Raw genomic sequence first — 26,812 nt, 5'->3', positions numbered from 1 at the left:
TTTTTTTTTTTTTTAAGAGAGAGGATCTTACTCTGTAGCCCAGACTGGAGTATGAGGCACAGTTATAGCTTACTGCAGCCTGCAACTCCTGGGCTTAAGCCGCTCGAGTAGCCAGGACTACAGGTACATGCCAGCGTGTTCTGCTAATTTTTTTTTTTTTTTGAGACATGGTTTTACTCTGTTTCTCAGGCTGGAGTGCAGTGGTGCAATCATAGCTCACTGCAGCCTCAATCTCCCAGGCTCAAATAATCCTCCTGCCTTGGCCTCCCAAGTAGCTGGGACTACAGGTGTGTAGTACTACACCTAGCTAATTTAAAAAATTTTTAGTAGAGACAAGGTATCACTATGTTGCCTAGGCTGCTCTTGAACTCCTGAACTCAAGCAGTCCTCCCACCTGGGCCTCCCAAAGTGCTGGGATTACAGGCATGAGCCACCACACCTGGCCTAAAAAAAAAAAGGTGTTTTTTGTTTTTTTGTTTTTTGTAGAAATGGGGTCTCATTATATTGCCCAGGTTGGTCTTGAACTCCTGGCCTCAAGTAGTCCCCCTACGTCAGCCTCCCAAATCACTGGGATTACATGTATGAGCCACTTTGTCTAACCAGTTTTACTACATTTTAGTACATTTGAAAACCTTAGAATTTAGAGCTGGAAAGGACCTTGCAGCCATCAGGCTTAATGCTTTCATATTACAGATGAGAAACCTAAGGTTCAGGGAGGTTGTAACCTGCTCAGGATCACAGAGAACTTGTTACAGAACTGGAACCCATGCCTTCCAATTCCAGCCAAATGACCATTCACTCTGACTTTCCTTCAGCAGTGCTTCCAGAGTTTCCCCATAACCTCTCATTACTTTGGCTCCTTCATCCCATTCTCTGCAACGTGTATACCTGTAAACCAGGGGTGGTGAGTCGTCAGTCCTGGCATTATTTTTTGAGGTTTTTATTACTCCCATAATGTAATGGCTCCTTGGGTGGTCTCTAGGCTACTTTTATCAGATGCTCACCAAGAGCATAACTTTAACTGAGAAATAGTCAAATTCTTTTGTATGAAAAGAAGGCTATGATTGTGGTCCTTAAGATTCAGGGGAGCCAGGCACAGTGGCTCATGCCTATAATCCTAGCACTTTGGGAGGGTGAGACAGGAGGATCACTTAAAGTCAGGGGTTTGAGAGCAACCTGGGCAACATAGCAAGGGCCTGTCTCTACAAAACAAAGCAAGATTCAGGGGCCAGTAATTTGCATGTCTTGACAGTTATGCGTGTTTTGGACACACAATAAATTAAGCTTAACATATTTCCTCCATGGCTAGACCCCTGCCCCAACAATTTCTGCCTCATTCCATGTCAAAATAGGAGCTTTCATCTAGGTGACAAATACTCCCTCACCCTTTGTGACTGTATCCAGTAGTCTTCCACAACTGGGAAGGGGGTGGGAAAATACAAAGCTTTTTTTTTTTTTTTTGAGTCGGAGTTTCGCTCTTGTTACCCAGGCTGGAGTGCAATGGCGCGATCTCGGCTCACCGCAACCTCCGCCTCCTGGGTTCAGGCAATTCTCCTGCCTTAGCCTCCTGAGTATCTGGGATTACAGGCACGCACCACCATGCCCAGCTAATTTTTTGTATTTTTAGTAGAGATGGGGTTTCACCATATTGACCGGGATGGTCTCGATCTCTTGACTTCGTCATCCACCCGCCTCGGCCTCCCAAAGTGCTGGGATTACAGGCGTGAGCCACCGTGCCCGGCCCAATACAAAGCTTTTTAAAAAATTTTTTTACAGTCTTTGCCTCTTGAACAGGCCAAGGCTGCTTAGCTGCTAAATATGTTCATTTTAATCAGTTGCATTTTGCTGCTCTTTTCAGTAGGCAGTCAACCTCATTCACCAAGAGTTCACTCTTTATTCACTGAGGGGGCACTAGATCCTCAGGCCCCAGATGCATGTCTGATGGCTAGGGAGACTCAGAATCAAGATGCTCCTTGCCCTGCTCCATTTATGGCAGGAGAAGCCAGCAGCCCCAGCACGGATCAGGCAAGCCTCTGCAGTTTCGAAATCAACGAGATCTTCTCAGGCTGCTTGACTTTGGAAGATGATATAGAAGAGCCTCCAGGAGCTGCTTCATCTTTTGAGGCAGGCAGATCTAACCAGGTAGATGAACTAAAATCCATGGAAGAATTAATGGATAAGATGGAGAGAGAGGCATGTTGTTTTTGGAGTGAGGATAAGAGCTCTTCAGAAGCTGGCACAGAACACTCTTTTGAGGACTGGGACTGGCAAAATGGTTCACTCAGTTCACTCAGCCTTCCTGAGCCAGTCAGAGAAGCCATGAGCAATTTGAACAAGAGGTCCAAGACTGAGGAGTATTACCTCAGTAAGTGTGTGCTGGATCTAACGATTTTGCAGAAAATAATGCAAGAGAATGTTGATAGGCTGAGGAATATCGAGCAGATATTGGATGAAGTTGAGATGAAACAGAAGGAGCAGGAAGAGCAAATGTCTTTGTGGACTGCTTCAAGAAAATTTGCAAATGTCTACAACTTACCTCCGGCTGTGGGCCCTCCATCTTTAAGCTATATTCCTCCTGTGCTGCAGCCTTTAGGGGGTCAGCAGCTGGATGCTAGTGGCAACTGCCCAACTCTAGCAAGGTTTCCAAGAACAGTGAGAGACTTTCAAGGGGGACATCTTGGCAAAAGATCCAGGAAAAGAAGTGGTTGTGGCTGGAAACCTTTCACCCAAGTCTCTGAAGTAAGCACTGGAGATCAGTCAGAGATGAGCCATCAGGTAACCTAAGTGGGAGGAAGGGGCAACCTAAGCAGGACCCCAGAGCTGGGTTCGACTTTTCCCCTAACCTATGTGCAGGGACTGACATATATATGCAAGTGGCTCATAGCAAGGTACTCTTGGCTTTGGGAAATCAGTCCTCCAGGATCAAGGTAGATACTCTGCCTCCCAGTCCAGGCCCAACACACAGCCCATGTCCTTTGTAAATTTATATGTATCAAATTGAACCATATGCAATTGCTGTTTTATTAATCAAAATGATCAAGTATTGGCAATTTTGCATGGCTCAACTTACTGAATAAAGTATCTTGGACAGGTATTAATCTCCATTCTAAGTTGCATATTCATTCATTCATTTATTCACTCACTCATTCAGCAAAATCTGGAGAGCCAGAGGCTATCTAGACTCTGGGTTCTGAAGAGGAGTAAGCCACAAACTCTGCCCATAAGTAGCTCAAATATCAACTGGGGTCTGGGGGACCTGGTGGATCAAAGAAAACACCTCAGAGGAGGTGAGCAGATACCATGGGAGCTGGCTGGGAGGTGTAGCTTGCAGAGCGATTCCTCTGTGAGCTTCCTTAGGACAGGGTTGACCTCTGACTCCTGTGTCCCAGCACCTAGCATGGTGCCCAGTACATAGAAGGAACTTGATAAATAGCCAGTGAAGGAATGAGGGAATGAATGAATGAATGAATGAATTTGAACAAGTTCACCACACTCATAAAGCTGGCTGTCTCTTGAATTATAGAATATTAGAGTCGGAAGATCTCTTAGACATGGATTAGCTCTGTCATTTTACAGAGTGTGAAGCTCAAGCCCAGTGATGTCAAGATGCAGATGTAGTAGGAGAGGTCTGCCCCATTGGAAGAAAGTTGTAATTACTGATACTTAGAACTGCAAGCCCATGGCGATAAAAAGCAGGCCAACTTTTACTGGGTTTTGTTACTGTTTTAAAATTCTCTGCTTAAAAGGTACCCTCTTTTAAATTTTTAGTTTAATTAATTTAATTTATTTATTTTGAGACAGAGTCTTGCTCTGTCGCCCAGGCTGGAGTACAGTGGCACGATCTCGGCTCACTACAGCCTCTGCCTCCCAGGTTCAAACGATTCTCCTGCTTCAGCCTCCTGAGTAGCTGGGACTACAGGCATGTGCCACCATGCCCGGTTAATTTTTTGTATTTTTAGTAGAGACAGGGTTTCACCATGTTGGCCCAGCTGGTCTTGAATTCCTGACCATAGATGATCCACTTGCCTCAGCCTCCCAAAGTGCTAGGATTACAGTTGTGAGCCACTGTGCCTGGCCAAATGCACCGTTTTATTGCCTAGACAGGGCAGATAGCTCTCCCTGCCATCCTCAACTTGCTGTGCTACTACCAAGGGCCAGGTTGGTTAGCAGCAGGTCTCCTGACTCCTGGTCTGTTGTTCTTTCATTGTACAATGCTGAATCTTAGTGAGGCTTCAGTCCTCACTCAGAACATTTGGAAAAGCATTGGCATTTATTTTTGTTGAGTGAAGTGGCACGATCATGGCTCACTGCAGCCTCAATCTTCTGGACTCAAGCAATCCTCCCACGACAGACCCCTGAGTAGCTGGGACTACAGGCTGTACCAGCACACCCGACTAATTTTGTGAGTTGTAGAGATGGGGTCTCAACATGCCCAGCCGGTATTTATTTATCTTTTTTTTTTTTTTTTTTGAATAGAGATGGGGTTTCATTCTTCTGTCCAGGCTGGCCTCAAACTCTTGAGCTCAAGCAGTCCATCTGCCTTGGCCTCCCAAAGTGCTTAGATTACAGGCAAGAGCCACCACGCCCAGCTGTCATTTGTTTTTATATAAAGAGAAGACACAGTCAGGTGGAGTGGCTCATGCCTATAATCCCAGCACTTTGGGAGGCCAAGACAGGTGAATTGCTTGAGCCCAGGAGTTCGAGACCAGCCTGGGCAACATAGCGAAACCCTGTTTCTACAAAAGATATCAAAATTATCTGGGCATGTGGCACATGCCTGTAGTCCCAGCTACTCGGGAGGCTGAGGTGGGAGGATCACCTGAGCTTGGGAAGTCGAGATTGCAGTGAGCTGAAATCATGTCACTACACTCTAGCACAGGCAACAAAGTGAGACCCTATCTAAAAAAAAAAAGGCACAAATAATTTACTTATATCCTAATATTTCTGTTTCCTTAGAAAATTAGAGTTTGCTTGAAACTATTAGAAATAACTTTTTTTTTTGAGACAGAATCTCATTCTGTCAAAGAGGCTGGAGTGCAGTGGCGCAATCTCGGCTCACTGCAGCCTCTGCCTCCCAGGTTCAAGCAATTCTTCTGCCACAGCCTCCCAAGTAGCTGGGACTACAGGCACGCATCACCATGCCTGGCTAATTTTTGTATTTTTAGTAGAGATGCGGTTTCATCATATTGGCTAGGCTGGTCTCGAACTCCTGACCTGGTGATCCGCCCTCCTCGGCCTCCCAAAGTGCTGAGATTACAGGCGTGAGCCATTGCGCCAAGCCTGAAATAACTTTAATCTGTTATGTTTTCATTATCTATTGATGTGTAACAACAACAACAAATCCCAAAATCTAGTGGCTTAAAATAACAATAGTTTATTATTTCTCACAATTCTGTGGGTCAGGAATTTGACAGGGTTTACCTGAGTGGTTCTTCTGTTCCACATGGCCATTGGCTGGCATCATTCACTTGATTGCAGTCAGCTGGAGGTTCTACTTAAGTGTCTGGTACCTTGAGCTCCTCCAGGTGGCCTCTCTTAGCACTTGACTTGTCATCATTCAATAAATAGTCTTACCCAAGCTTCTCTACAGCATAGCAGCTGACTTTGCAAGTGAAAGCTAAAATTACCAGGCCTCTTAAAAGTTAGTTCTGACCCTAGGACTGTGTCACTTTCTCTGCTTTCTGTTGGTCAGAGAAAGTCACGAGGCCAGCCCAGATTCAATGGGTGGGGAAATAGACTCTAGCTCATTATGGGAGGCGTGGCAGGATGGACAGGAGGGAGGGAATTGATGGTGGCCACTGCTGGAAACCGTCTACTGGTACATAGGACATAAAATGATACCAGGCGGGCACAGTGGCACATGCCTGTAATCCCAGCACTTTGGGAGGCTGAGGTGGGCAGATCACAAGGTCAGGAGAGTGAGAACATCCTGGCCAACATGGTGAAACCCCATCTCTACTAAAAAAATACAAAAATTAGCCGGGTGTGGTATGGGCACCTGTAATCCCAGCTACTTGGGAGGCTGAGGCAGGAGAATTGCTTGAACCCGGGAGGCAGAGGTTGCAGTGAGCTGAGGTCACACCACTGCACTCCAGCCTGGCGACGGAGCAAGACTCCATCTTAAAAAAAAAATTGCTACCATGTTTATTTTTTCTTTAAAAATGTCACCCTCTTTTTCTAGCATCAGGGAAAAAGCCATCTCCATCTAAATAAATGCTTCAGACAGTTGAAGTTTATTTCTTTAATTTCTTAGTTCTTAAAATTTTAATTATACTGAATGAAAACATTACAAACTTCGTTATATTCTAAATGTCTGTTTTGATTATATTCTAAACATATTCTAACCTTTCCTTGGTGACAGTGGTATTTTTCTGAACATCTGTTATGGTGAAGCATCGTGATACAATGCTATCTTAAGCTTCCACTAAGGAACATGTTTGCCCATACAAAGGCCTCTGGAGCTTAAGGGAGCATGTAGAAATTTTTTGTGCCTCCTCTCACTTTTACATATCTTGCTGCCATCTCCAAACTCCACATTTGTTGCTTTAATTTGCTATAGGCAAGGAAATATAGTTAACTAAGTTTCTTAAAATTATGTTAAAATTGGGATAAGCAGAGCCAAAAGACTCTTGAATAAAGAGCATAGACTTTCATTTGTTTTACTTCTGCTATTTCCTAAGTATTGTCACCTTTATTGTATTATATTTTATTTTCATAGCATCCCCACTGGTAGGTATTGTTCTTATTTTATGGACGAGGAAACTGAAGTACAAGATTGTCTTAATGGCAGGGTGCAGTGACTCACAACCTGTAATCCCAGCACTTTGAGAGGCCCTGGTGGGTGGATCATTTGAAGCCAGGAGTTCGTGACTGGCCTGACCAACATGGTGAAAACCCATCTCTACTAGAAATACAAAATTAGCCGAGAGATAGTGGCTCTCGCCTGTAATCCCAGCTACTCAGGAGGCTGAGGCATGAGAATCTCTTTAGCCTGGGAGGCGGAGGTTGCAGTGAGCTGAGATTACACCACTGCACTCCAGTCTGGGCAGCAGAGTGAGGCCCTGTCTCAAAAAAAAAAAAAAAAAAAAGATTCTCTTAGGTTAGTCTGAATAACACTTAGACCAGACCCCAAGGCCCATGACTCCTGCTACAAAGATCTGCTTGCTTCATATTAATATAGGAGGGGGAAAATGCTCAGGACAATATTTGGCTTTTTAAATTTCTACATTGTTTGCTTATTCTCCACTTGTGCCCTGTCTGGGCTAGGTTCCTGGAGACCAACATTTCTGAGTAAACACCTCCAGATAAGAGATGGGTTAGTAGATAGGAAACATGCAAAAGGAAATCCTGGTAGGTCTGGTTATTTCTATACATTTAGCAAGAATGGCTTTGAAAATAGTGTGAGAGTGAAGAGAATGGGAATTCTCTCATCAAAGTACTGAAACATGTTTATTGCTTTTTAAGCTGCCGACTCTTTGCAACCCTGGAAAACAGAACACAGATCAACAATTTCAGCCCACTCAAGGAGCTAAGGACAGTTTGGAAAGAAGCAGCATCCAAAATACCAGTAGGTGCGTCAACATTTTGTTGTTCTTAGTGTCACCATGCCTTTAGACTTCTCTGTGTCTCTGAGGCCACTCGGTGATCTTCATATGTCTAGTGACAAAACGACTGTGAGTGATGAGGTAGAGCAATGCAGATTGGCAGGTTCTTCCACTGAGTGAGTGGGAAGAGCAGTGTAATGGGAACATGAGGAAGTATCAAAGCCAAAGTGGCTGGCAGGTGAATCAGACAGAACTCATCAGTTGTCAGAAGCAAAGCATCTTGCCTGTCCACAACTGCACAGATAGTTTTTCTTACAAAAACAAACACCGGGTACTCCATTTACCAGTGCTCCACAAACCAAACTAATTGGAAACCAAGGTTGTTTAAAGTGTCACTGGCTCCAGAGGGCGAGTTGAACAGCATCACTATTACTCTGGGGTGTGTGATTTCCAGCCAGATGAATGAAACGAATTGTCTTTAGCACAGATCACTGGAAGAAGAGTGTGTGTATGTTTGTAAATATATATTCATACACATATTGTATATATAATATATTCATACATACATGCATATATTGATCCGCACATATATGCATATATACATCTATTCATGCATAGATGTATATATACATATTCAGGCATATATATGTATATATACATCTTTATGGATGCATATATATATATACACACACACATATATTCACACATACACACACGCCGAGTTTTAAATAAGTAAAATAGGCTGAGTTTGGGAGGCCGGGGTGGGTGGATCACTTGAGGTCAGGAATTCGAGAACAGCCTGGCCAACATGGTGAAACTGTCTCTACTAAAAATACAAAAATTGCGTTGGAACCAAATTATTTTCTGTGTGAAAAAAAAAATACAAAAATCAGCCGACGTTGTGGCAGGCACCTGTAATCCCAGCTACTTGGGAGGTGGAGGCTTGAGAATCCCTTGAACTCAGGAGGCGGAGGTTGCAGTGAGCCAAGATGGTGCCACTGCACTCCAGCCTTGGCAACAGAGCGAGACTCTGACTCAAAAATAATAATACATAAATAAAGAACTTAAGTAAAACAAATGTATTTGGTGTGTGGTAATATTTTTTAATTTTAAAAAATTTATTTAAAATTTTTGGTTTAAATTTAATTAGGTATTATAAGTAAGGGACTTACTAAAGGAGCAATAAATGTTTTTCAAGGTAGACTAGTATATCAGTTTTAGTTTTTCTTTTGTATGGATAAATGGTAGCACCAATCCACAACTTCAAAGTCAGTTCTCCTGGAAAAAAAAGAACTTTTTATTACTCCCCCTAGTGGTGACTGAGACTAATGACAAGTTTGCTGTTTCATGTTGGTAAATATGTACATAAGGGAGAATGAAGGAAACTGTCTAGACATTTAATTATATTAATTAATTACATTTTTTTGATACTGAGTTTTATTCTTGTTCCCCATGCTGGAGTGCAATGGTGAGATCTCAGCTCACTGAAACCTCCACCTCCCAAGTACAAGCGATTCTCCTGCCTCAGCCTCCCGAGTAGCTGGGATTACAGGCATGTGCCACCACACCTGACTAATTTTGTATTTTTTAGTAGAGAGGGGGTTTCTCCATGTTGGTCAGGCTGGTCTCAAACTCCCGACCTCAGGTGATCTGCCTACCTTGGCCTACCAAAGTCCTGGGATTACAAGCTTGAGCCACTGGGCCTGGCCAGACATTTCAGATTAGTATATGTTATTCCTATGAAAGGAATAATGAAGAACTACCTAGCTGGCGTCAGAGCATTTGGCACTCACACCACTGACAGAAGCAGATGGGATAACATAGCCATTAGACGACAAAGAAGACCCATAGTTGTGGCCTCCCCTGCTCGGCACCCTCTTTCCTCAAAAGTATAAAAAACAGACCAAAGAAAGTTTAACATTTTTCTACCTATTTCTCTAGTCTTTTTGCATGCTTAAAAAAAAATAAAGTGACAATTATGATATGTGTAAGCAATTTTATATCCTGCTTTTCCACTTTAGATCAGAACATGAGCATTACTCTATGTTTAAAAAAAAAAACAAAACACCTTGTAAACTTACTTTGAAATTGTTGGGCTGGATGAGGTGGCTCCCACCTGTAATCCCAGCACTTTGGGAGGCCAAGACAGGCAGATCACTTGAGCCCAGGAATTGGAGACCACCCTGGGCAACATGGCAAAAACCCTGTCTGTACAAAACATTAGCCAGGCATGGTGGTGTGCGCCTATAGACCCAGCTACTTGGGAGACTGAGGTGGGAGGATCACCTGAGCCTGGGAAGGTCAAGGCTGCAGTGCCATGATTATGCCACTGCATTCCAGCTTGGGAGACAGAATGAGACTGTCTCAAACAACAACAAAAATTGTTGGATTTTACTTATTGTTGAATTTAAGGTTGTTTCATTTTTATTCTATTTTGAATTGGGACATAGTTACTTGTAAATAATGCTTTTTTTGCATTTTGGATTATTTTCTCAGGATAGATTCTCAGAAGCGGAATTACTTGGTCAAAGGGTTTGAACATTTCAATGATTTTTTTTTTTTTCCATTTTAAGACAGGGTCTCACTCTGATGCTCAGACTTCCTTGCAGTGGCACAATTTCCGTTCACCTTTTTTTTTTTTTTTTTTTTGACATGGAGTCTCGCTGTCTCTAGGCTGGAGTACAGTGGTGCGATCTTAGCTCACTGCAACCTCTGCTTCCTGGGTTTAAGCGATTCTCCTGCCTCAGCATCCCAAGTAGCTAGGACTACAGGTGCACACCACCACACCTGGCTAATTTTTGTATTTTTAGTAGAGACACAGTTTCACCATGTTGGCCAGGATGGTCTCGATCACTTGACTTCATGATTTGCCCACCTCAGCCTCCCAAAGAGCTGGGATTACAGGTATGAGCCACTGCACCTGACTAATTTCAGTTCACTTTATGGGGCCAAGGTGGCAGGGCTGCTTGAAGTCTGAGAGTTTGAGACCACCCTGGGCAGCAAACATGGTGTGACTTCATTTCTACCAAAAATACAAAAATTAGCTGGCTGTGGTGGCAGGTGCCTGTGGTCTCAGCTACTTGGGAGGCTGAGGTGGGGGGATCACTGGAGCCTGGAAAGTTGAGCCTGCAGTGATCTGTGATTGAGCCACTGTACTCCAGCCTGGGTGACAGAGTGAGACTCTGTCACCAAAAAAATTTATTTTTTAAAAAGGAAGCTGATCAGATCTGCCCTCTCTGATTTCAGCAATCTCTCTGCTTTCTGGTCCCCTGGTGAATAGGGTATTCTAGATAATAGGGAATTCATATCTGTGCCACAGAGCACATACTTTTTTTTCTTTGGAGATAAGAATCTTGCTCTATCACCCTGGCTGGAGTGCAGTGGTGTGATCTTGGCTCACTGTAACCTCTGCCTCCCGGGTTGAAGCAATTCTCATGCCTGAGCCACCTGAGTAGCTGGTATTACAGGCATGCACCACCATGCCCAGCTAATTTTTGTTTTTTTTTAAGTAGAGAGGTTTCACCATGTTGGCCAGGTGGCCTCAACTCCTGGCCTCCGCCTGCGCCAGCCTCCCAAAGTGCTAGCATTACAGGCGTTAGCCACCGTGCCCAGTCATATCATACATTTTTGAAAAGTTAATTGAATAGATGATAAAATGTATATGTTCATGAGATATTTATAAACTTTATTTATTTTTTTTCTGGAGACAGGATTTCACTATGTTGCCCAAGCTGTTCTTGACTTCCTGGGCTCAAGTAATCCTTCTGCCTTAGCCTCCAAAGTAGCTGAGGCTACAGACCTGAGCCACCATGCCTGGCTAGTTATGGGATATTTAAAGGAAAAAAATACTCCCTTGTGTCGCAAATGAGGAAGTCTTGGCCTAGAGAGATTGATGCTTGCCAAAGTCAGATAGTAACCTAATGGTAGGTCAGGGTCTAGAATTCAGTGGGACTAGACTGAAGGTCTCTGAATGTTCTTCAGGATCCCTCATGCCATAAGACTGTTTTTACAAATGTTAGGCCAGGCATGGTGGCTCACACTTGTAATCCTAGCACTTTGGGAGGCCAGGGTGAGTGGATCACTTGAGATCAGCAGTTTGAGACCAGCCTGGGTAACATGGCAAAACCCCGTCTTTACTAGAAATACAAAAATTAGCTGGGCATGGCGGTGTGCACCTGTAATACCAGCTACTCGGGAGACTGAGGCACAAGAATTGCTTGAACCTAGGAGGTGGATGTTGCAGTGAACAGAGATCACACCAGTACACTGGGTGACAGGCTGAGACTCTGTCTCAACAACTACAGATATTATTGTGCTGTCACTGATATGAAGGTGGGCCTGTTACCAGAGAATTCTGATGGACTGGCAAGAGCAGATCCCTCACCTGAACCATCACCTGTCATTTGTGGCATTTGCAGGGGACAAATGCCACAAATTTGCACTCCCTGCAACAGCCCAGGGAGTGTGTCTTGTAAAAATATGCTTCAACTGTGGGTTTCTTCTACCTCTGAAAATCTCCCAAGAGCACTTTTATGATCATGGAATCTAAATTTAGAAACTAAAACCACCCTTAGAGATCTTATAATTCAGTCCTTTCATTTCTTAGCCAAGGAAGACCTAGAGAGTCCACTGCCCAAGCCAAAGCCACACGACTTAATAGTGCACTCTTCACTCTGTCAGGCCACCAGCAGGGACCTTCTGTGTCACCCAGCTCTCACCAGGATTCTACCAGGTAGGGATCCTTGCTGGCTGGAAACTGGCCGCGGGGTTGTGGGATGGGAATGGAGTCTTGTGCCCTCTGCTGGTGCAATGGGGTCAGTGCAACTCTAGGAATGGTTCATGGTATAGGGAACAGGTCCTCTGGATGGGCTGGTGGGCTTTGGGTTCTGTCAGGACCATGGACGAACTGATGTGTTTGTGTTCACTCTGCTCGCCTCACCTCCAAAAAACCCATGCAATTCAGGATGAGTATGGAACCTGTTTCTTCTGAAATCTATAATGCAGAATCCAGAAATAAAGATGATGGAGAGGTACACTTAAAATGGAAAAGTGAGTATAAAGTCATGGGTTTTGTTAGTCAAAATGAAATTTAAAGTATATTTCTAATGTGGTTGATATTTCTAAGTACACAACCTGTGATGCATATTTAGAACCATAGCAATGTCCTTCAGAAGTTTTTTCTTTTGTTAATATAATTTCATTTTAAAAGCAGGGCCCTTTTGATTACAGCCTTCAGAAGGGAAATGCTTTTTAAAAAATTTCTAGACTTCATAGGAAATATTTCTATTATATAAATGTATATTGTATAAGAAATGTAATAAAACAGTACACAATACCGTAAGTCCTTATTTAATATGTTAATAGGAAACGACAATGACTTTAAGCAAACTATGACTTTAAGCAAAATGATGTATAACAAAACCAATTTTACCATAGGCTAATTGATGTGAACAAGAGTTAAGTTCCTACAGCATATTTCTGGTCACAAATACATCACCGACTTCTAAATAAAAACCAAATCACTTCTAATATTAAACATTGAAGTAAATGTGAGCTATATATACATTTAAGAAAGATGGGCTGGGCCCGGTGGCTCAAGCCTGTAATCCCAGCACTTTGGGAGGCCGAGGCGGGTGGATCACAAGGTCAAGAGATCGAGACCATCCTGGTCAACATAGTGAAACCCCGTCTCTACTAAAACTACAAAAAATTAGCTGGGCATGGTGGCGCGTGTCTGTAGTCCCAGCTACTCAGGAGGCTGAGGCAGGAGAATTGCCCGAACCCAGGAGGCGGAGGTTGCGGTGAGCCGAGATCACGCCATTGCACTCCAGCCTGGGTAACAAGAGCGAAACTCCATCTCAAAAAAAAAAAAAAAAAAAAAAGATTAATGAAAACAAGTAAGATAAGTAATTACCCATTTATTCTAGTTCAGGGTCACAGGTGGCTGGAGCCTATCCTGGCAACTCAGGGTGCAAGGAGGAAACCAGCCCTAGACAGACACCATTCCATTGTGGAGCGTACTCACACACTCTCACTCACACAGACTGGGGCCATTTTGACACACTAGTTCACCTAACGGGCACATCTTTGGGATGTGGGAAGAAAGCGGACTACCTGGAGAGAACCCTTTGTATCAGTTTTCTCTTGTAGGCTTAAAGGATATAATGTCTATTTTTAATACTAGTCATAAGTGACATTAGCAGAAGTGTAGAAATTTTGAAATGAAAACATGCATATATATATATATGGACTTCAAAAATATGAGCTCAGGATAGTTTGGAAAGACCAGGAAAACTCAAATGGAATCCTTTCTGTTATTACATAATGAACTTTAGATGTCATTTTTCTTGTTAAAACTTCTCAGGAAGAGGGTCTATCTGTAAGCTTTTTGCTGCCTCTCACCCTGGAAGTCAGCAACAAGGGCTGTTGTTTGGGATAACTAACTGAAATTCCCTTCTCTCTCTCTGTCATCTATTCTCCCCTCACCTCCCATTCAAGCCAAACAGAGCAAACTAAGGATGATGCAACTATAAAAAGGCAGTTATTGCTGCAGTATGAAGTATAATAGTATTATGTATTTCTTTTAAATGAAAGCCTGTGTTTCCAATGTTTACAACGATGTTTTAAATACTGCTTTCTCTTGTGCCCAGTGGAGGTGAAAGAAATGGCAGAGAAAGCAGCTACCGGGCAGCTTACAGTATCTCCTTGGCATCCTCAGAGTAGTTTGACTTTAGAGAGCAAGGCTGAAAATGAGCCCGATGCCCTGCTGCAGCCCCCCGTTAGGAGCCCTGAAAATATGGATTGGCAGCGAGTTATTGAATATCATAGGGAAAATGATGAGCCCAGAGGAAATGGCAAGTTTGACAAGATGGACAACAGTGACCAGCATGGCAGACAGCCTGGGCCTCAAAGCTTCACCAGTAAGTTTACTTGCGGGAATCAGGATAGGTGAACTCGATCAAGTGATTGGTTGGGCAAGGTGGCTCAGCCTGTAATTCCAGCACTTTGGGAGGCTGAGGTTGAGCAGATTGCCTGAGCCCAGGAATTGGGGACCAGGCTGGTCAGCATGATGAAACCTGGTCTACACACACACACACACACACACACACACACAATTAGCTGGGCATGGTGGCATATGGGTGATAGTGAAACCCTATCTCAAAAAAAGAAAAAAGTTATCAGCTCTCAAAAAGGTAAACCTTCCAGCATATGTTTTTCGGCTTAGTCCTCTCTCCTTTCCTACTTTTCTGGGAACCTTGAATTCCAGGGGAAAGCGGCATACTCTACATGTCATTGCATTTCCCACAGGCAGATAGATCCAGACATTGATCAGTTTTTATATTACTGAAACAGGCTCCTTTGTCCAAAGGAAGTAAAATAATCACATACCAACTCTGATCCTGGTGAGGAATCAGACTTCTTTACCTGGGGATAGAGGTGGGCCACCACTGCCTACTGCCCATGTCTCTGCATTGTACTCTAAGCTGTAAATAAATTCTCCCAGAATTTATTTAGAATGTATTCTAAGCTGGCATTAAATTTTTCCAGAGAGTCTATGCCGGAGGAACCTAGAGACACATAATATTTATTGTCATCAGTTTATAGATTTACAGGTTAAAAAAATGAAGGCCATATATTTTTCACGTGGTAATTTGCTTACAATCAGAGCATGGAATATTGTTTCATAGTTGTTTGTAAGTCAAAGAAAGGTACATCTAAAATTGTCATTTGTCTCAGGTAGAAAATCTATTGGCTTAGGTAGTATTTGTATTTAGAATCTGTTTCTTGTCAAACATCACTCTTGAATGGGTGGGCAAAAGGATGGATCCAGGGCTGCATTTTGGAGTCAGGCTAAACTAACAGTCTCTACTCTCTGGACTGAACCTATCATGTGGGACATGGCCACTCTTGGCAGAATATATATACATCTCTTCTCTCATGCCACCTTTATCCTCTCCCATGCTGTCTGAATATCACTAAATGACTTTGGCCCTGATTGTGTTATAATCATTAGGTATCAGTCACCCATCTCCTGGACAAAATGAACAACCAGAGCATAGTGAAGCCTTTCAAGCAAGTTCTGATGCATTGGTGGCCATTGAGAAATCTTACAGCGTAAGTAATATTGCCTGGAGAGGCAAGCTGAACCCAAGGATCTGATAAGGTAGAGCTGAGCTGTTATTATGTTATGACATCAAAATAATATCTATAGTGGTTCTTTTTGGCTGGAGCATGTGCCTTCATGTCACTGACATGAATAAAATAATCTTTCCTTCTGTCTGATACTTTTTAAGTCAGTTCATCTCAATGAGTTGTGTATCCTGGAGATTGGGGAGAGCACAGAAAAGTGTCAGATTCAGCTTTGGCACTTGAGTTTCTGGTATAGTTGGGTAAACAAAACTGGGACAAAGCTCCTGCCCCAGCAGGTGACTGAGGTCCGTTAGGAGTAGGAAAAACCAAGGGCAGGGTTGCTATGAGCGTGCCTTCACCTGGAATATCCTCTAAGGGCCAAACTCAGCTTCCAACTCAGTGGAAGCCATGTGTTTGTGTCTGAAAACTGCTCCTCAGCAGGATCCATTTGCATTTGCACTGCAGTGACAGCCTTGCTTCAGGGCTTTAACCCACTTTAGGCCATAGCCCAACCAGACTAAGAAACCAACATTTATTTTTATTGTCATTGACATGGGGCTGCAATCATCTAAAGAATATAGATAGCAATTGAGAATGATATATGAATACAGTAGTGATAAAATGTAAGGTTTTTTGACCTATTGTATTTAATCATAGCATACAAACCATTCATAAGATCAACTTATCCTTTCTGTCACATGAGGGCCTCTCACATGAGGGCTGTTCTTAATATGAAGAACAGTCATATTAAGCATACTGGCTGAGCTGGAAAAGCAGGCCTAGGCAGAAAAGTAGGGAATGTCTGCAGGAGGTCAGGACTCAGATTAAGTTTGATGAGAGGTAAAGGGGAGCAGCCATTAAGTGCACAGGAAGGGAAGTGTGTGGCAAAAGCAGTGTCCAATGAAATTAGTCACAAAATCTCTGCCAAGAGATAACTGAAGGTTGGCTATAGTGGCACATACCTGGTATTCCAGCACATTGGGAGGCTGAAGTGGGAGGATCGCTTAAAGCCAGGAGTTCAAGACCAGGCTGGGCCTGGTATGACCCTGCCTACAAAAAATGTAAAAATCAGCTTAGCGCAGTGGCTTACTCCTGTAATCCCAGCACTTTGGTAGGCCAAGGTGGGCAGATTGCTTGAGCCCAGGAGTTCAAGACCAGGCTGGGCAACTTGGCAAGACCCCATCTCTACAACAGATACAAAAGTTAGCTAGACATGGTGCATGCCTGTATTCCCAGCTACTTGAAAGGCTGAAGTGGGAGGATCACCTGAGCCTGGGGAGGCTGAGGCTGCAGTAAGCCATGATCACATCCCTGCACTCCAGCCTCGGGGGCAGAGTGAAACCCTGTATTAAAAAAAAAGTAAAAACTAGCCAGGCTTGGTGGTATGCACCCGTAGTCTCAGCTACTTGGGAGGCTGAGGCAGGAGGATCGCTTGAGCCCAGGAGTTCAAGGCTGCACTGAGCTGTGATTGGCCCACTGTACTCTATCCTGGGTGGTAGAGTGAGACCCTGTCTCAAAAAAAAAAAAAAAAAAAAGACTGAAATGAGAAGAGCCATTTGTTTGGCCATGTGGTAATCAAAGACTGAATATAGCAAAATAAGCAGGAAAAAAGGGATGGAGCAGAGATGCTTAAGAAATAAATTTGCAGGCCAGGCATGGTAGCTCACGCCTGTAAGTCCAGCACTTTGGGAGGCCGAGGCAGGCAGCTCATGAGATCAGGTGTTCAAGACCAGCCCGGCCAACATAGTGAAACCCCCATCTCTACTAAAAATATAAAAAGTAGCTGAGCATGGTGGCACATGCCCATAATCCCAGCTACTTGGGAGGCTGAAGCCGGAGAATCGTTTGAACCTGGGAGGTAGAGGTTGCATTGAGCCAAGATCATGCTACTGCACTCCAGGCTGGGCAACAGAGTAAGAGTCTATCTTGAGAAAAAAAATAAATAAATTTACTACTTTTTAACTATTTTATTTTTATTATTGAGATTACATTGCTGTTTTTAAAATATGCTTCTTCACTTGCCTTTAACCTGTAATACTTGAGGGACTCACAGGCTATGAGTAGCTGGAGCCTCCTCATCTGTAAGATGATGCCAACACATGGGCTATGTCTGTACCTATGAGGGATCAAGGTGTTTAAATTCAGTCAGCTTGAGTTGACTAGGGCCTTTCTCCTTATTTAGAATGTTAGAATAGGACAGTCACCTCATCTTCACCCATTCAGCAGATGATGCTGCTGAGGCTCAGGATTAGCATTTCTCCATGCTTACTCCAGGGAGATCACAGCTGCTTTTCCCCACCAGGAAGGGAAGGCAGAGGCACACGCACAAAGAGGTAGAGAGATTCATCTCAGAGTGTCACACTGACTAATGAAAAATTTTTGATTTTTGAGGATGGGAGATCATATGCAGTTTCTACTAAAATTGTGGTTACTGCTGGGTAATTTTAGATAACCTTTTTGTTAATACTGCATCCAACTATAAAAAGATTTGGTCACAGTGAACGATAACTTAAAAGTGATTTCCTATATTATTAATAGAATGAGTCCACGCAATCAACTTGTTCACCACAGTCTTCTGAGGACATAACAGATGAATTTTTAACTCCAGACCATGAATATTTTTACTCCTCGGCTGCTCAAGAAAACTTAGCTCTAGAGGTAAAAAACACAGTTCAGGGTAAAGTCCATTTTCAGCTTTCTCCATGCCTTATTCTTTTATTGAGAAAAATAGCTTACATATCAAAGTATATAATGTTTATTTATCAGTGTTTTTTATACCTTTTTTGGTGTCAGGAGTATGATATGAACCCATGTGTACATATGTGTTTTGGAGAAACATCCAAAAAATTTTGATTTTTGAGGATGGGAGATCATAGGCAGTTTCTACCAAAATTGTGGTTACAGCATTTATACAGCGCTTTGTACTTTTTTTCCAAAACATTTTAATTCATGCTACCTAATTCACATATTCTTCCTATTGGGAAGAGACAAGGCTATGTTTCCTCTCTCTGAGGAAGACTGGTGTTCTGCAGATGTAGGGAATAAACTCCAGACTGCCAAATTTTAGTGACAAGAGAGCCAGGGTTGAGGCAAGCGTTCAGCAACAAATATGAGACTATCCAATACACCAAGTTTTCTTGGGAATCTGCCCAGCTTTTATAAGAACCTGCCATATAAAGTATTTTCATTTGTAAAGTGAATTTTATTGTATTCTCTCATTTACTTATTTTCTACCCTCCCTCCCTCCTAACCTGGCACCTTTTTGGGACCTTTTACTAATATGAAAGGTGGGGTGGAGGAAAGGGAGGATTGTATGTGTCAATCACAGCATTTGACTGATAAGAATTCTAGGATGCATCAAAGGTATAATTTCAGCCAGCTGTGGTGGCTCATGTCTATAATTCGAACACTTTAGGAGGCTCAGGTGGGAAGATTGCTTGAGCTCAGGAGTTTGAGAATAGCTTGAGCAACATAGCAAGACCCTGTTTGAAAAAAAGGAAATGAAACATTACCAGTCCCCCAAAGACCCCTTATGCTCCCTTCCAGTCACTGCCTCTTCCAAAAGGAACCATTATTCTGACTTCTCACCTCATAATTTTGCAGACCTGGCTATCTTTTAAACCTTCTTTAGCTCTACTGATAAAGCTCCCAAGAACCAAAACATCTTTGTTGGAAGATTGGGATGAATAGGGATAGTGATATAAGGAGGGGCAGTCATTTAATTCCTCTTCACAATGGGAGGTGAGGGAGGACTTACTGAGGTGGGGACATATGGTACAGATAAGTACTTAATGTCTAGGAAGCAAGTTTGTGCTTTTTCTATAAAGATGCAGGGATCTTATGAAGATTTTTAAGATTTTAAAACATCAAGAAATTATTGATCTTTTAATATGTCTGCCTCCAGTGAACCTGCTTTCTTTGCTTTTCTTTCATTCTTTTTTAGACCTCGAGTCCCATAGAAGAGGACTTTGAAGGAATACAAGGTGCATTTGCCCAACTTCAAGTTTCTGGTAATAAGCCCTTAGGGAAGATTCCTTGAGAATCACTTGCCTTCACTTTCTTCTGTTGGATCACAGATGTTTAGAGCTGGGGGGATCCTGAGGGACAGCCTCACCCAAACCTTTCATTATATGGTTGAGAAAACTGTGGTTCAATGATTTCTCCGCAATAGAATGAATCCCTTGCTCCTCGCCAACCTCATGACATCCAAATGTTGTATTATTTATACCTCCCCTTGCATTTTTATAGCATATGTTGTTGTAGTCACTGCTTTTTCCTCCTCTGGTCTCTCAAGATTTCAGGCTGTATGCCACATAGCAAGCACACAGTTATCTTTGGTAAGCTGACCTGGGGAATTTGCCAAGCTACGTAGCTAGTTATTGACATAACAAAATTAGAACTAGGTTTCCATGTATTTCTTCTCACTAGAAGGCAGTGTCATCAGCATTTTCCTTTGCTTGCATAGCATCTTAGGAAAGAGCTAGTAACAGCTAACAATGCAGATTCAACTTAACATCTACCCCTTGGGAGGGCTTGGGTTCTATATAACTTAGCAGGGGCTTTCTATTAGATGAGAAGTTAGTCTTGGATCAGTAGCCAGGGATGTGGCACCAGACAGATATAAGTTAACCGTTGGCTCTGTTACATTTTAAAAATTGTGTACTCTTGTTCTTTTAAGGCATGTACTCACCTATTTTAAAACTAGAGTTACCCACCTATCAACCTGTGTAGCTATTCATGGTCATGTTTCAACCCTCTGAACCCAAAGAGGGTGGTATTATGAACTACTCCCTTCCTCCGCTGCATACTTCAGCTTCCAACTGTGTAGGCCTCTGGCAGAGTTGGAAGCATTTTAAGAAACTGTAAGCTTTTAGATAAACACTTAAAGTATCAGCACAGTATTTATTAAAAATTTCCAGAGCCTTGGGCCACCCACCTCTTCCTGCAGAGTCCCTCTTTTGGACCTGGCTTATATGTGGCCACTTAACTTGTATTTGGAGGTAAGTTGAGTGGGATGGAAAAGTTGTAGGGCACACAGGTCAGATAACAGAGTCAGTTTAATACAGACAGCTGAAGTAGGTGAAAAAGTCTCTGATTTCTACTCCATTCACTTCTTTCTGCCCCTCTCTGCCCCCGTTTCCACCTAGATCTCTGATATATATCCCCTTCCACATCGGAGGACACAACAGAGATACAGGATGGAGCATGCTAGGTTCCAAGCCCCATTCTGCCACTGACTTTTTCTGCATAACCTTGAGCAAGTCACTTTACCCCAGGGCCCTACTTTCCCCTGGTATAAAGTAAACGAGAGGATCAGACTCTAAAGTCTCTAATTTCTAAATGTTGCTTGTTAGGAATTCGTTTATGCTTTCTGGATATTTATCATTTTAAAAGAGGGTCAGAGGAAGAGGAACCTCCAATTTCTCTTCACTGGTGGTGTTTCAGAGCTCCTTGGTAGCTGTGAAAGGTGGCATTGTTCTGGTGAGCCTTCTTAGTGTACACCAGACCACCTGGACATAAAGAATGGGATGGGGATGGGGGAGTCATGGGCATTTGGAAACAGGGCTGGATGTACCATCTACCCCCTGCTTTATTAACTAGGACAGTACAGTGGTGGGAAGGAAAATGGATACTGGCCCTGCCTGCCTGGAGCAAAGCATCTTACTGAGAACTGGGGAGGAGTAACTTCAGATAACTTGATGCCAAGGAGAACAGAAGACAGTTGAATTAGCTCCTCAGTAATCAAGATCCCACCCCTGCCCCTACTCTTTAGGTAGTGTTTGATGGCAAAGTGGCATAGTTAGAGCTCAGGGCTGTTCAGTTAACAAACGGTTCTTGTTTTCAACGCCCCCTGGTGTCTGTCGATAGGAACCCAGTCAGTTTGCCTTCTTAAAAAGACAAAACAACATTTGTCTCCAGAAATAACTGTGGTTATAACTAAAAAGGCCAGTAAATGGCTTGATTGTATTCTGAGTGTCAGAATATAGCTCTGTGCTCTGATCAAGGAAAATAAACTTTCAGAGCAAAAACCTCTTCTACAGCACTCAATCCAAACCCAATTAGGGCAGCACTTTATCCAGATTATTTCTAACTCTGGACCAGACCAAGCGAAATTCTAGGGAATGATAGGGGTTGTCAACCCCTCTATTCTATTTTCCCATCTGTGAAGTAGGGATAAGAATCCTTGCAAAGGCTGAGTGTGGTGGCTCACATCTGTAATACCAACACTTTGGGAGGCTGAGGTGAGCAGATCACGAGGTGAAGAGATCAAGACCATCCTGGCCAATGTGGTGAAACCCTGCCCCTAATAATTTGGGTTGGCAAAGATTCAGTAAAAAAAAATTTTTTTGGCTGGGCACATGGCTTATGCCTATAATCCCAGCACTTTGGGAGGGTGAGGTGGGTGAATCATGAGGTCAGGAGATCAAGACCATCCTAGCTAACACAGTAAAATGCTATCACTACTAAAAATGTAAAAATTAGCCAGTCATGGTGGCATGTGCCTGTAGTCCCAACTACTTGGGAGGCTGAGGCAGGAGAATCGCTTGAACTTGGGATACAGAGGTTATAGTGAGTCAAGATCGTGCCACTGTACTCCTGCCTGGGGGACAGAGAGAGACTCCATCTCAAAAAAAAAAAAAAAAAATTGTACTTTATTCTTTCAGGTGAGGAAAAGTTCCAAATGATAAAAATTCTTGGAAAGAATGCTGAGATTTTGCCCAGGTCTCAATTTCAACCTATACAAAGGTATGGGCTGTTGTTATCTTATTCACAGTTTCAGACTCATAGATGCGTTATTAAATGGTGATAATGCCCCATATTTATATATTGCTTGTCTTCAAATGTATTAGCCACTGTTTTATAAAATTTAGCTTTGGGCAGCTTAGCTGCAGCTTAGGACTTGTGCAATAGAATTTGAGGGATAGTGAAAAGGAGTCATCACCTTTACTCAGATCCTGACTCTGACTTTCTGTTCATGTAAGCTTGGTCAAGGTTCTGAACCCCTCTATTCTATTTTCCCATCTGTGAAGTAGGGATAAGAATCCTTACTGAGACCGGGCATTGTGGCTCACGCCTGTAATACCAACACTCTGGGAGGCCGAGGTGGGCAGATCACGAGGTAAAGAGATCAAGACCATCCTGGCCAACATGGTGAAATGCTGCCTCTATTAAAAATACAAAAATTAGCTAGGCGTGGTGGTGTACGCCTGTATTCCCAGCTACTCAGGAGGCTGAGGCAGGAGAATTGCCTGAACCCAGGAGGCGGAGGCTGCGGTGAGCCGAGATCGCGCCATTGCACTCCAGCCTGGGTAACGAGAGCGAAACTCCGTCTCAAAAAAAAAATAAAATAAATAAAATAAAATAAAAGTCCTTACCGAGAATGTTGACAATAGGAATTTAAAGTAATAATGTAACTCCTGGGCATTTATTCCAGAGAAATGAAAATTTACATTCATGCAAAAATACATACAGGAGCATTTACAACAAATTTATCCATAGTAACTCCAAACTGGAAACACAGATAGATATCTTCACTAAGTAAGTGATTAAACAGACTTAGGTTCCTCCATACCATTGATTGCTACTCAGCAGTGAAAAGGAATAAACTATTGATACATGCAACAAGTTGGCTAAATTTCTGGAGAATTGTGCTGAGTAGGAAAAGCAATCCCGAAAAGTTATTTACTGTATGATCCCACTAATATAACGTTCTTGAAATGACAAAATTATAAAAATAAAGAACAGATAAGTGGTTGCCAGGGGTTAAGGAGGGGATGGGGAAAGGAGGGAAGTAGGCATAGCTGTAAATAAGAAATATGAGGGATCTTTGTTGTGGTAGAAACGTTCTGTATCTTGATTGTATCAATGTCGATATTCTGGTTGCGATAATGTCGTATTGCAAGATGTTATCATTGGGATAAAGTGGGTAAAATGTGTTTTTTTTTTTTTGAGATGGAGTTTTGCTCTTGTTACCCAGGCTGGAGTGCAATGGTGTGATCTCAGCTGACTACAACCTCCACCTTCCGGGTTCAAGCGATCCTCCTGCATCAGCCTCACAAGTAGCTGGAATTACAGACACATGCCACCACACCTAATTTTGTGTTTTTAGTAGAGATAGGGTTTCACCATGTTGGCCAAGCTGGTCTCGAACTCTTGACCTTAGGTGATCCACTTGTCTTGGCCTCCCAAGGTGCTGGGATTACAGGTGTGAGCCGCCATGCCTGGCCAATAAAGTGTATTTCTTAAAATGTACTTGCATGTGAATCTACAATTATCTCAAAAGAAAAGTTTAATTTAAAAAATTCATAATTGATATAAAGTATCTGGCACAATAACATTCAATTCATTTTCTTTTCTCTGGGCCTCAATTTCCTTAATTATAATTATTATAGTATTTCCTAAACATCTCGCATATGCCAAGCACTCTGTTTCATTGTCTAATTTAATCCACATGACAACCCTCTGAGGTACATACTGTTGCTTCCCTTTTGGCAACAAGGAAAGCAAACTTCAGAGGGTTTAAATATTTTTTTCTAAGGTCATGTTAAATGTAAATTTTTGGTGCCACAAAAGAAGTAGCACTCGAATATAAATTTCCTCAGCAAGGCAATTTACTTCTATAGAAGGGTGCATCTCATAGATGGAGCAATGGCAAGTGCACACCTGAACAGGGAGGGGAAGGGGTTCTTATTCCTGATGCAGGTAGCCCCTACTGCTGTGTTGTTCCCCTGGTAGCTAGAGTTAGACCGCACAGCCTAAGCTAATTCTGATTGGCTATTTTAAAGAGAGCGGGGGTACGAGCCAGAGTGGTGGAGTGGGTAGTTTGGTGGGAAGGATGGTTATAGGACAGGTCAGAGCCGGTGACCAGGGGTGACTCATGTCAAAGCAGGTGACCAGGGCGTGTAACTGAAGCAGGTGACTGGGAGGACTCAGGACAGAGCAGGGGACTGGGGGAACAGATGTGAACTACTGGTTAGAACTGGTGGAAAAGTTTGTTTACTGAAACTACAAGGAAGTTAAACTTTACAATGGAGAATTAAAGAATAAGACAGCTGAACATACTGACATACTGATTTCTTTGAAGAGGAACTTGGAGTTCACTATATCTAACAGTCACACAGCTAGTTAGGATAGATTAGATTATGCTATATATAGTAAACAATTCCCAAATTTTAGTGGTTTAAAATAACAAAAGTTCATGTCCATGGCTCATGGGTTAGCCAGGAATGTTCTGTGCTGTATTACTTTCTATCAGACTCAGGATGAGGGAGGCTCCATTTTTGAGCTTCCTTGATCACGAAGGCAGGAAAAATGGAACATGGTAAGGTGTGCACTGGCTGTTTCTGCCCAGAAGTGACTCATCACTTTTACTCATATTTTATTGGTTAAAACAAGTCCTGTTGTCATTTATGTAAATTAAGAGGGCCAAAAAGTGCTATTCCACCTGTGCTTAGAAGGAGACACAAACATTTTTTGGAAACAGAATTAATAAAGTCACAACTCAACCCCAAATGCATACTATTTCATTTATATTGTTGGACTCACAGGATTTTTGTAAGGATTAAAAATGTGAAAACATATGGAAGAATTTCGCATGGGATATGCCTTATAGTTAATGTTCAGTGAGTACAGAAATTGAACCTTAAATATTGGTTAAAGTAGAAATGGGTCAAAGTTTGTCTTCAGTATCCTTTTCTGGCCATTTTTTGGTACAAGCCTTTCTGGCCTCTCCCAGAACACTGTGTGCCTGGAAGCTTCTCACGGTTGCTGAGGCCTCATGGCAGTGCCCCTTTGCCCCAGTATCTTATGTCCTAGCAAAGTTCCTGTGCTCTGTTGATTTTGTCAGGAACTTGCTCATGGTCATATAGAGTCTTTAACTAATTTCAGAACTGACCCTTAGAGAGTATTTATTCAGTCTCTGGAGAGAAAATTGAGGCCCAGACATGCCAGAGAACTTCCAGCTAGTAGTACAGCCAGAACCAGAACTCACACCTTTTTTTTTTTGGAGACGGAGTTTCGCTCTTGTTGCCCAGGCTGGAGTACAACGGCACAATCTTGGCTCATTGCAACCTTTGCCTCCCAGGTACAAGTGATTCTGCTGCCTGAGCCTCCCAAATAGCTGAGATTACGGGTGGATACCACCTGGCCCAGCTAATTTTGTATTTTTAGTAGAGACAGGGTTTCACGATGTTGGTCAGGTTGGTCTTAAACTCCTGACCATAAATTATCCACCTGCCTCGGCCTCTGGAAGTGCTGGGATTACAGGTGTGAGCCACTGCTCTCTGCCAGAACTCACACTTTCTATTCCTGAGCTTTTTCTACTGCTTCTCAACCTGGGCTGATCAACAGGTTCCTTGTACCAAGTTAGTGTACTTTGCTCACAGAGGGGATTCATGTAGTTTTCTTTCTTCCTCACAGTACTGAAGATGAACAAGAAGAGACATTGAAGGAGTCACCAAAGGAACTGAAAGAGAAAGACATGTATGGTCACCAAAGAGAGTTGCCTAGGGATGCTTGTGTAAAGTCTTGATTTTGGGGGACTGGTATATTCTCGTTTGTAAGAATCTTTCAATTTTTATGCGTAGATTTAATGTGAGCATGATGCTTCTTTCACCAAAAAGTTATCAAATTAGTAATATGATTTATAACTAATAGCAGCTTACACTCAAGGAAATGTAGTGATGATGATAATACAAGTTTACACTTAAGGTAGATTAAACCTGTTTTCCACAAAATATCCTGGAAATATTCTATATTTCATCTATGGAGATAGTTTATTTTTAGCTGCTGAGATACGTTTAAAGTTACAGTATCTGGCAAAGAAACTCTATGGCGCTGGATGTGGTGGCTCATGCCTGTAATCCCAGCACTTTGGGAAGCTGAGGCGGGTGGATCACCTGAGGTCAGGAGTTCAAGACCAGCCTGGCCAACATGGTGAAACCCCATCTCTGCTAAAAATACTAAAATTAGCTGGGTATGGTGGCATGTACCTGTAGTCCCAGCTTACTCAGGAGGATGAAGCAGGAGAATTGCATGAACCTGGGAGGTGAAGGTTGTGGTAAGCTGAGATCACACCATTGCATTCCAGCCTGGGCAACAAGAGCAAAAGTCCATCTCAAAAAAAAAAAAAAAAAAAG

At 42.7% G+C, this 26,812-nt stretch overlaps 1 protein-coding gene across 12 annotated transcripts in view; it reads left to right on the top strand.

The window, feature by feature from the left end:
- Window positions 1-26,812, top strand: part of TEX14 (testis expressed 14, intercellular bridge forming factor) — a 73,289-nt gene that overhangs the window by 39,714 nt on the left and 6,763 nt on the right. For 2 of the 12 annotated variants that reach the window (XR_004269688.1, XM_032280655.1), the window contains exons 13-22: window positions 1,859-2,775; window positions 7,465-7,571; window positions 12,151-12,276; window positions 12,508-12,593; window positions 14,195-14,464; window positions 15,559-15,659; window positions 18,213-18,332; window positions 19,618-19,684; window positions 22,340-22,421; window positions 26,094-26,156. Coding sequence is in view for 11 of the 12 variants with exons in the window: in XM_032280655.1 (XP_032136546.1) it covers window positions 1,859-2,775; window positions 7,465-7,571; window positions 12,151-12,276; window positions 12,508-12,593; window positions 14,195-14,464; window positions 15,559-15,659; window positions 18,213-18,332; window positions 19,618-19,684; window positions 22,340-22,421; window positions 26,094-26,156 (1,939 nt within the window). In the remaining variant the exon portion in view is untranslated. Of the gene's footprint in view, window positions 1-1,858; window positions 2,776-7,464; window positions 7,572-12,150; window positions 12,277-12,507; window positions 12,594-14,194; window positions 14,465-15,558; window positions 15,660-18,212; window positions 18,333-19,617; window positions 19,685-22,339; window positions 22,422-26,093; window positions 26,157-26,812 lie in introns of those variants that run through there. The other 10 variants (XM_032280656.1, XM_032280658.1, XM_032280657.1 and 7 more) reach the window with 10 other exon arrangements.

This window comes from Sapajus apella, unplaced genomic scaffold (genome assembly GCF_009761245.1).
Source record: "Sapajus apella isolate SASKATOON/1434 unplaced genomic scaffold, GSC_monkey_1.0 scaffold12, whole genome shotgun sequence".
In the NCBI taxonomy this organism is placed as follows: domain Eukaryota; kingdom Metazoa; phylum Chordata; class Mammalia; order Primates; family Cebidae; genus Sapajus; species Sapajus apella.
This window is presented reverse-complemented; position numbering and strand designations above follow the sequence as displayed.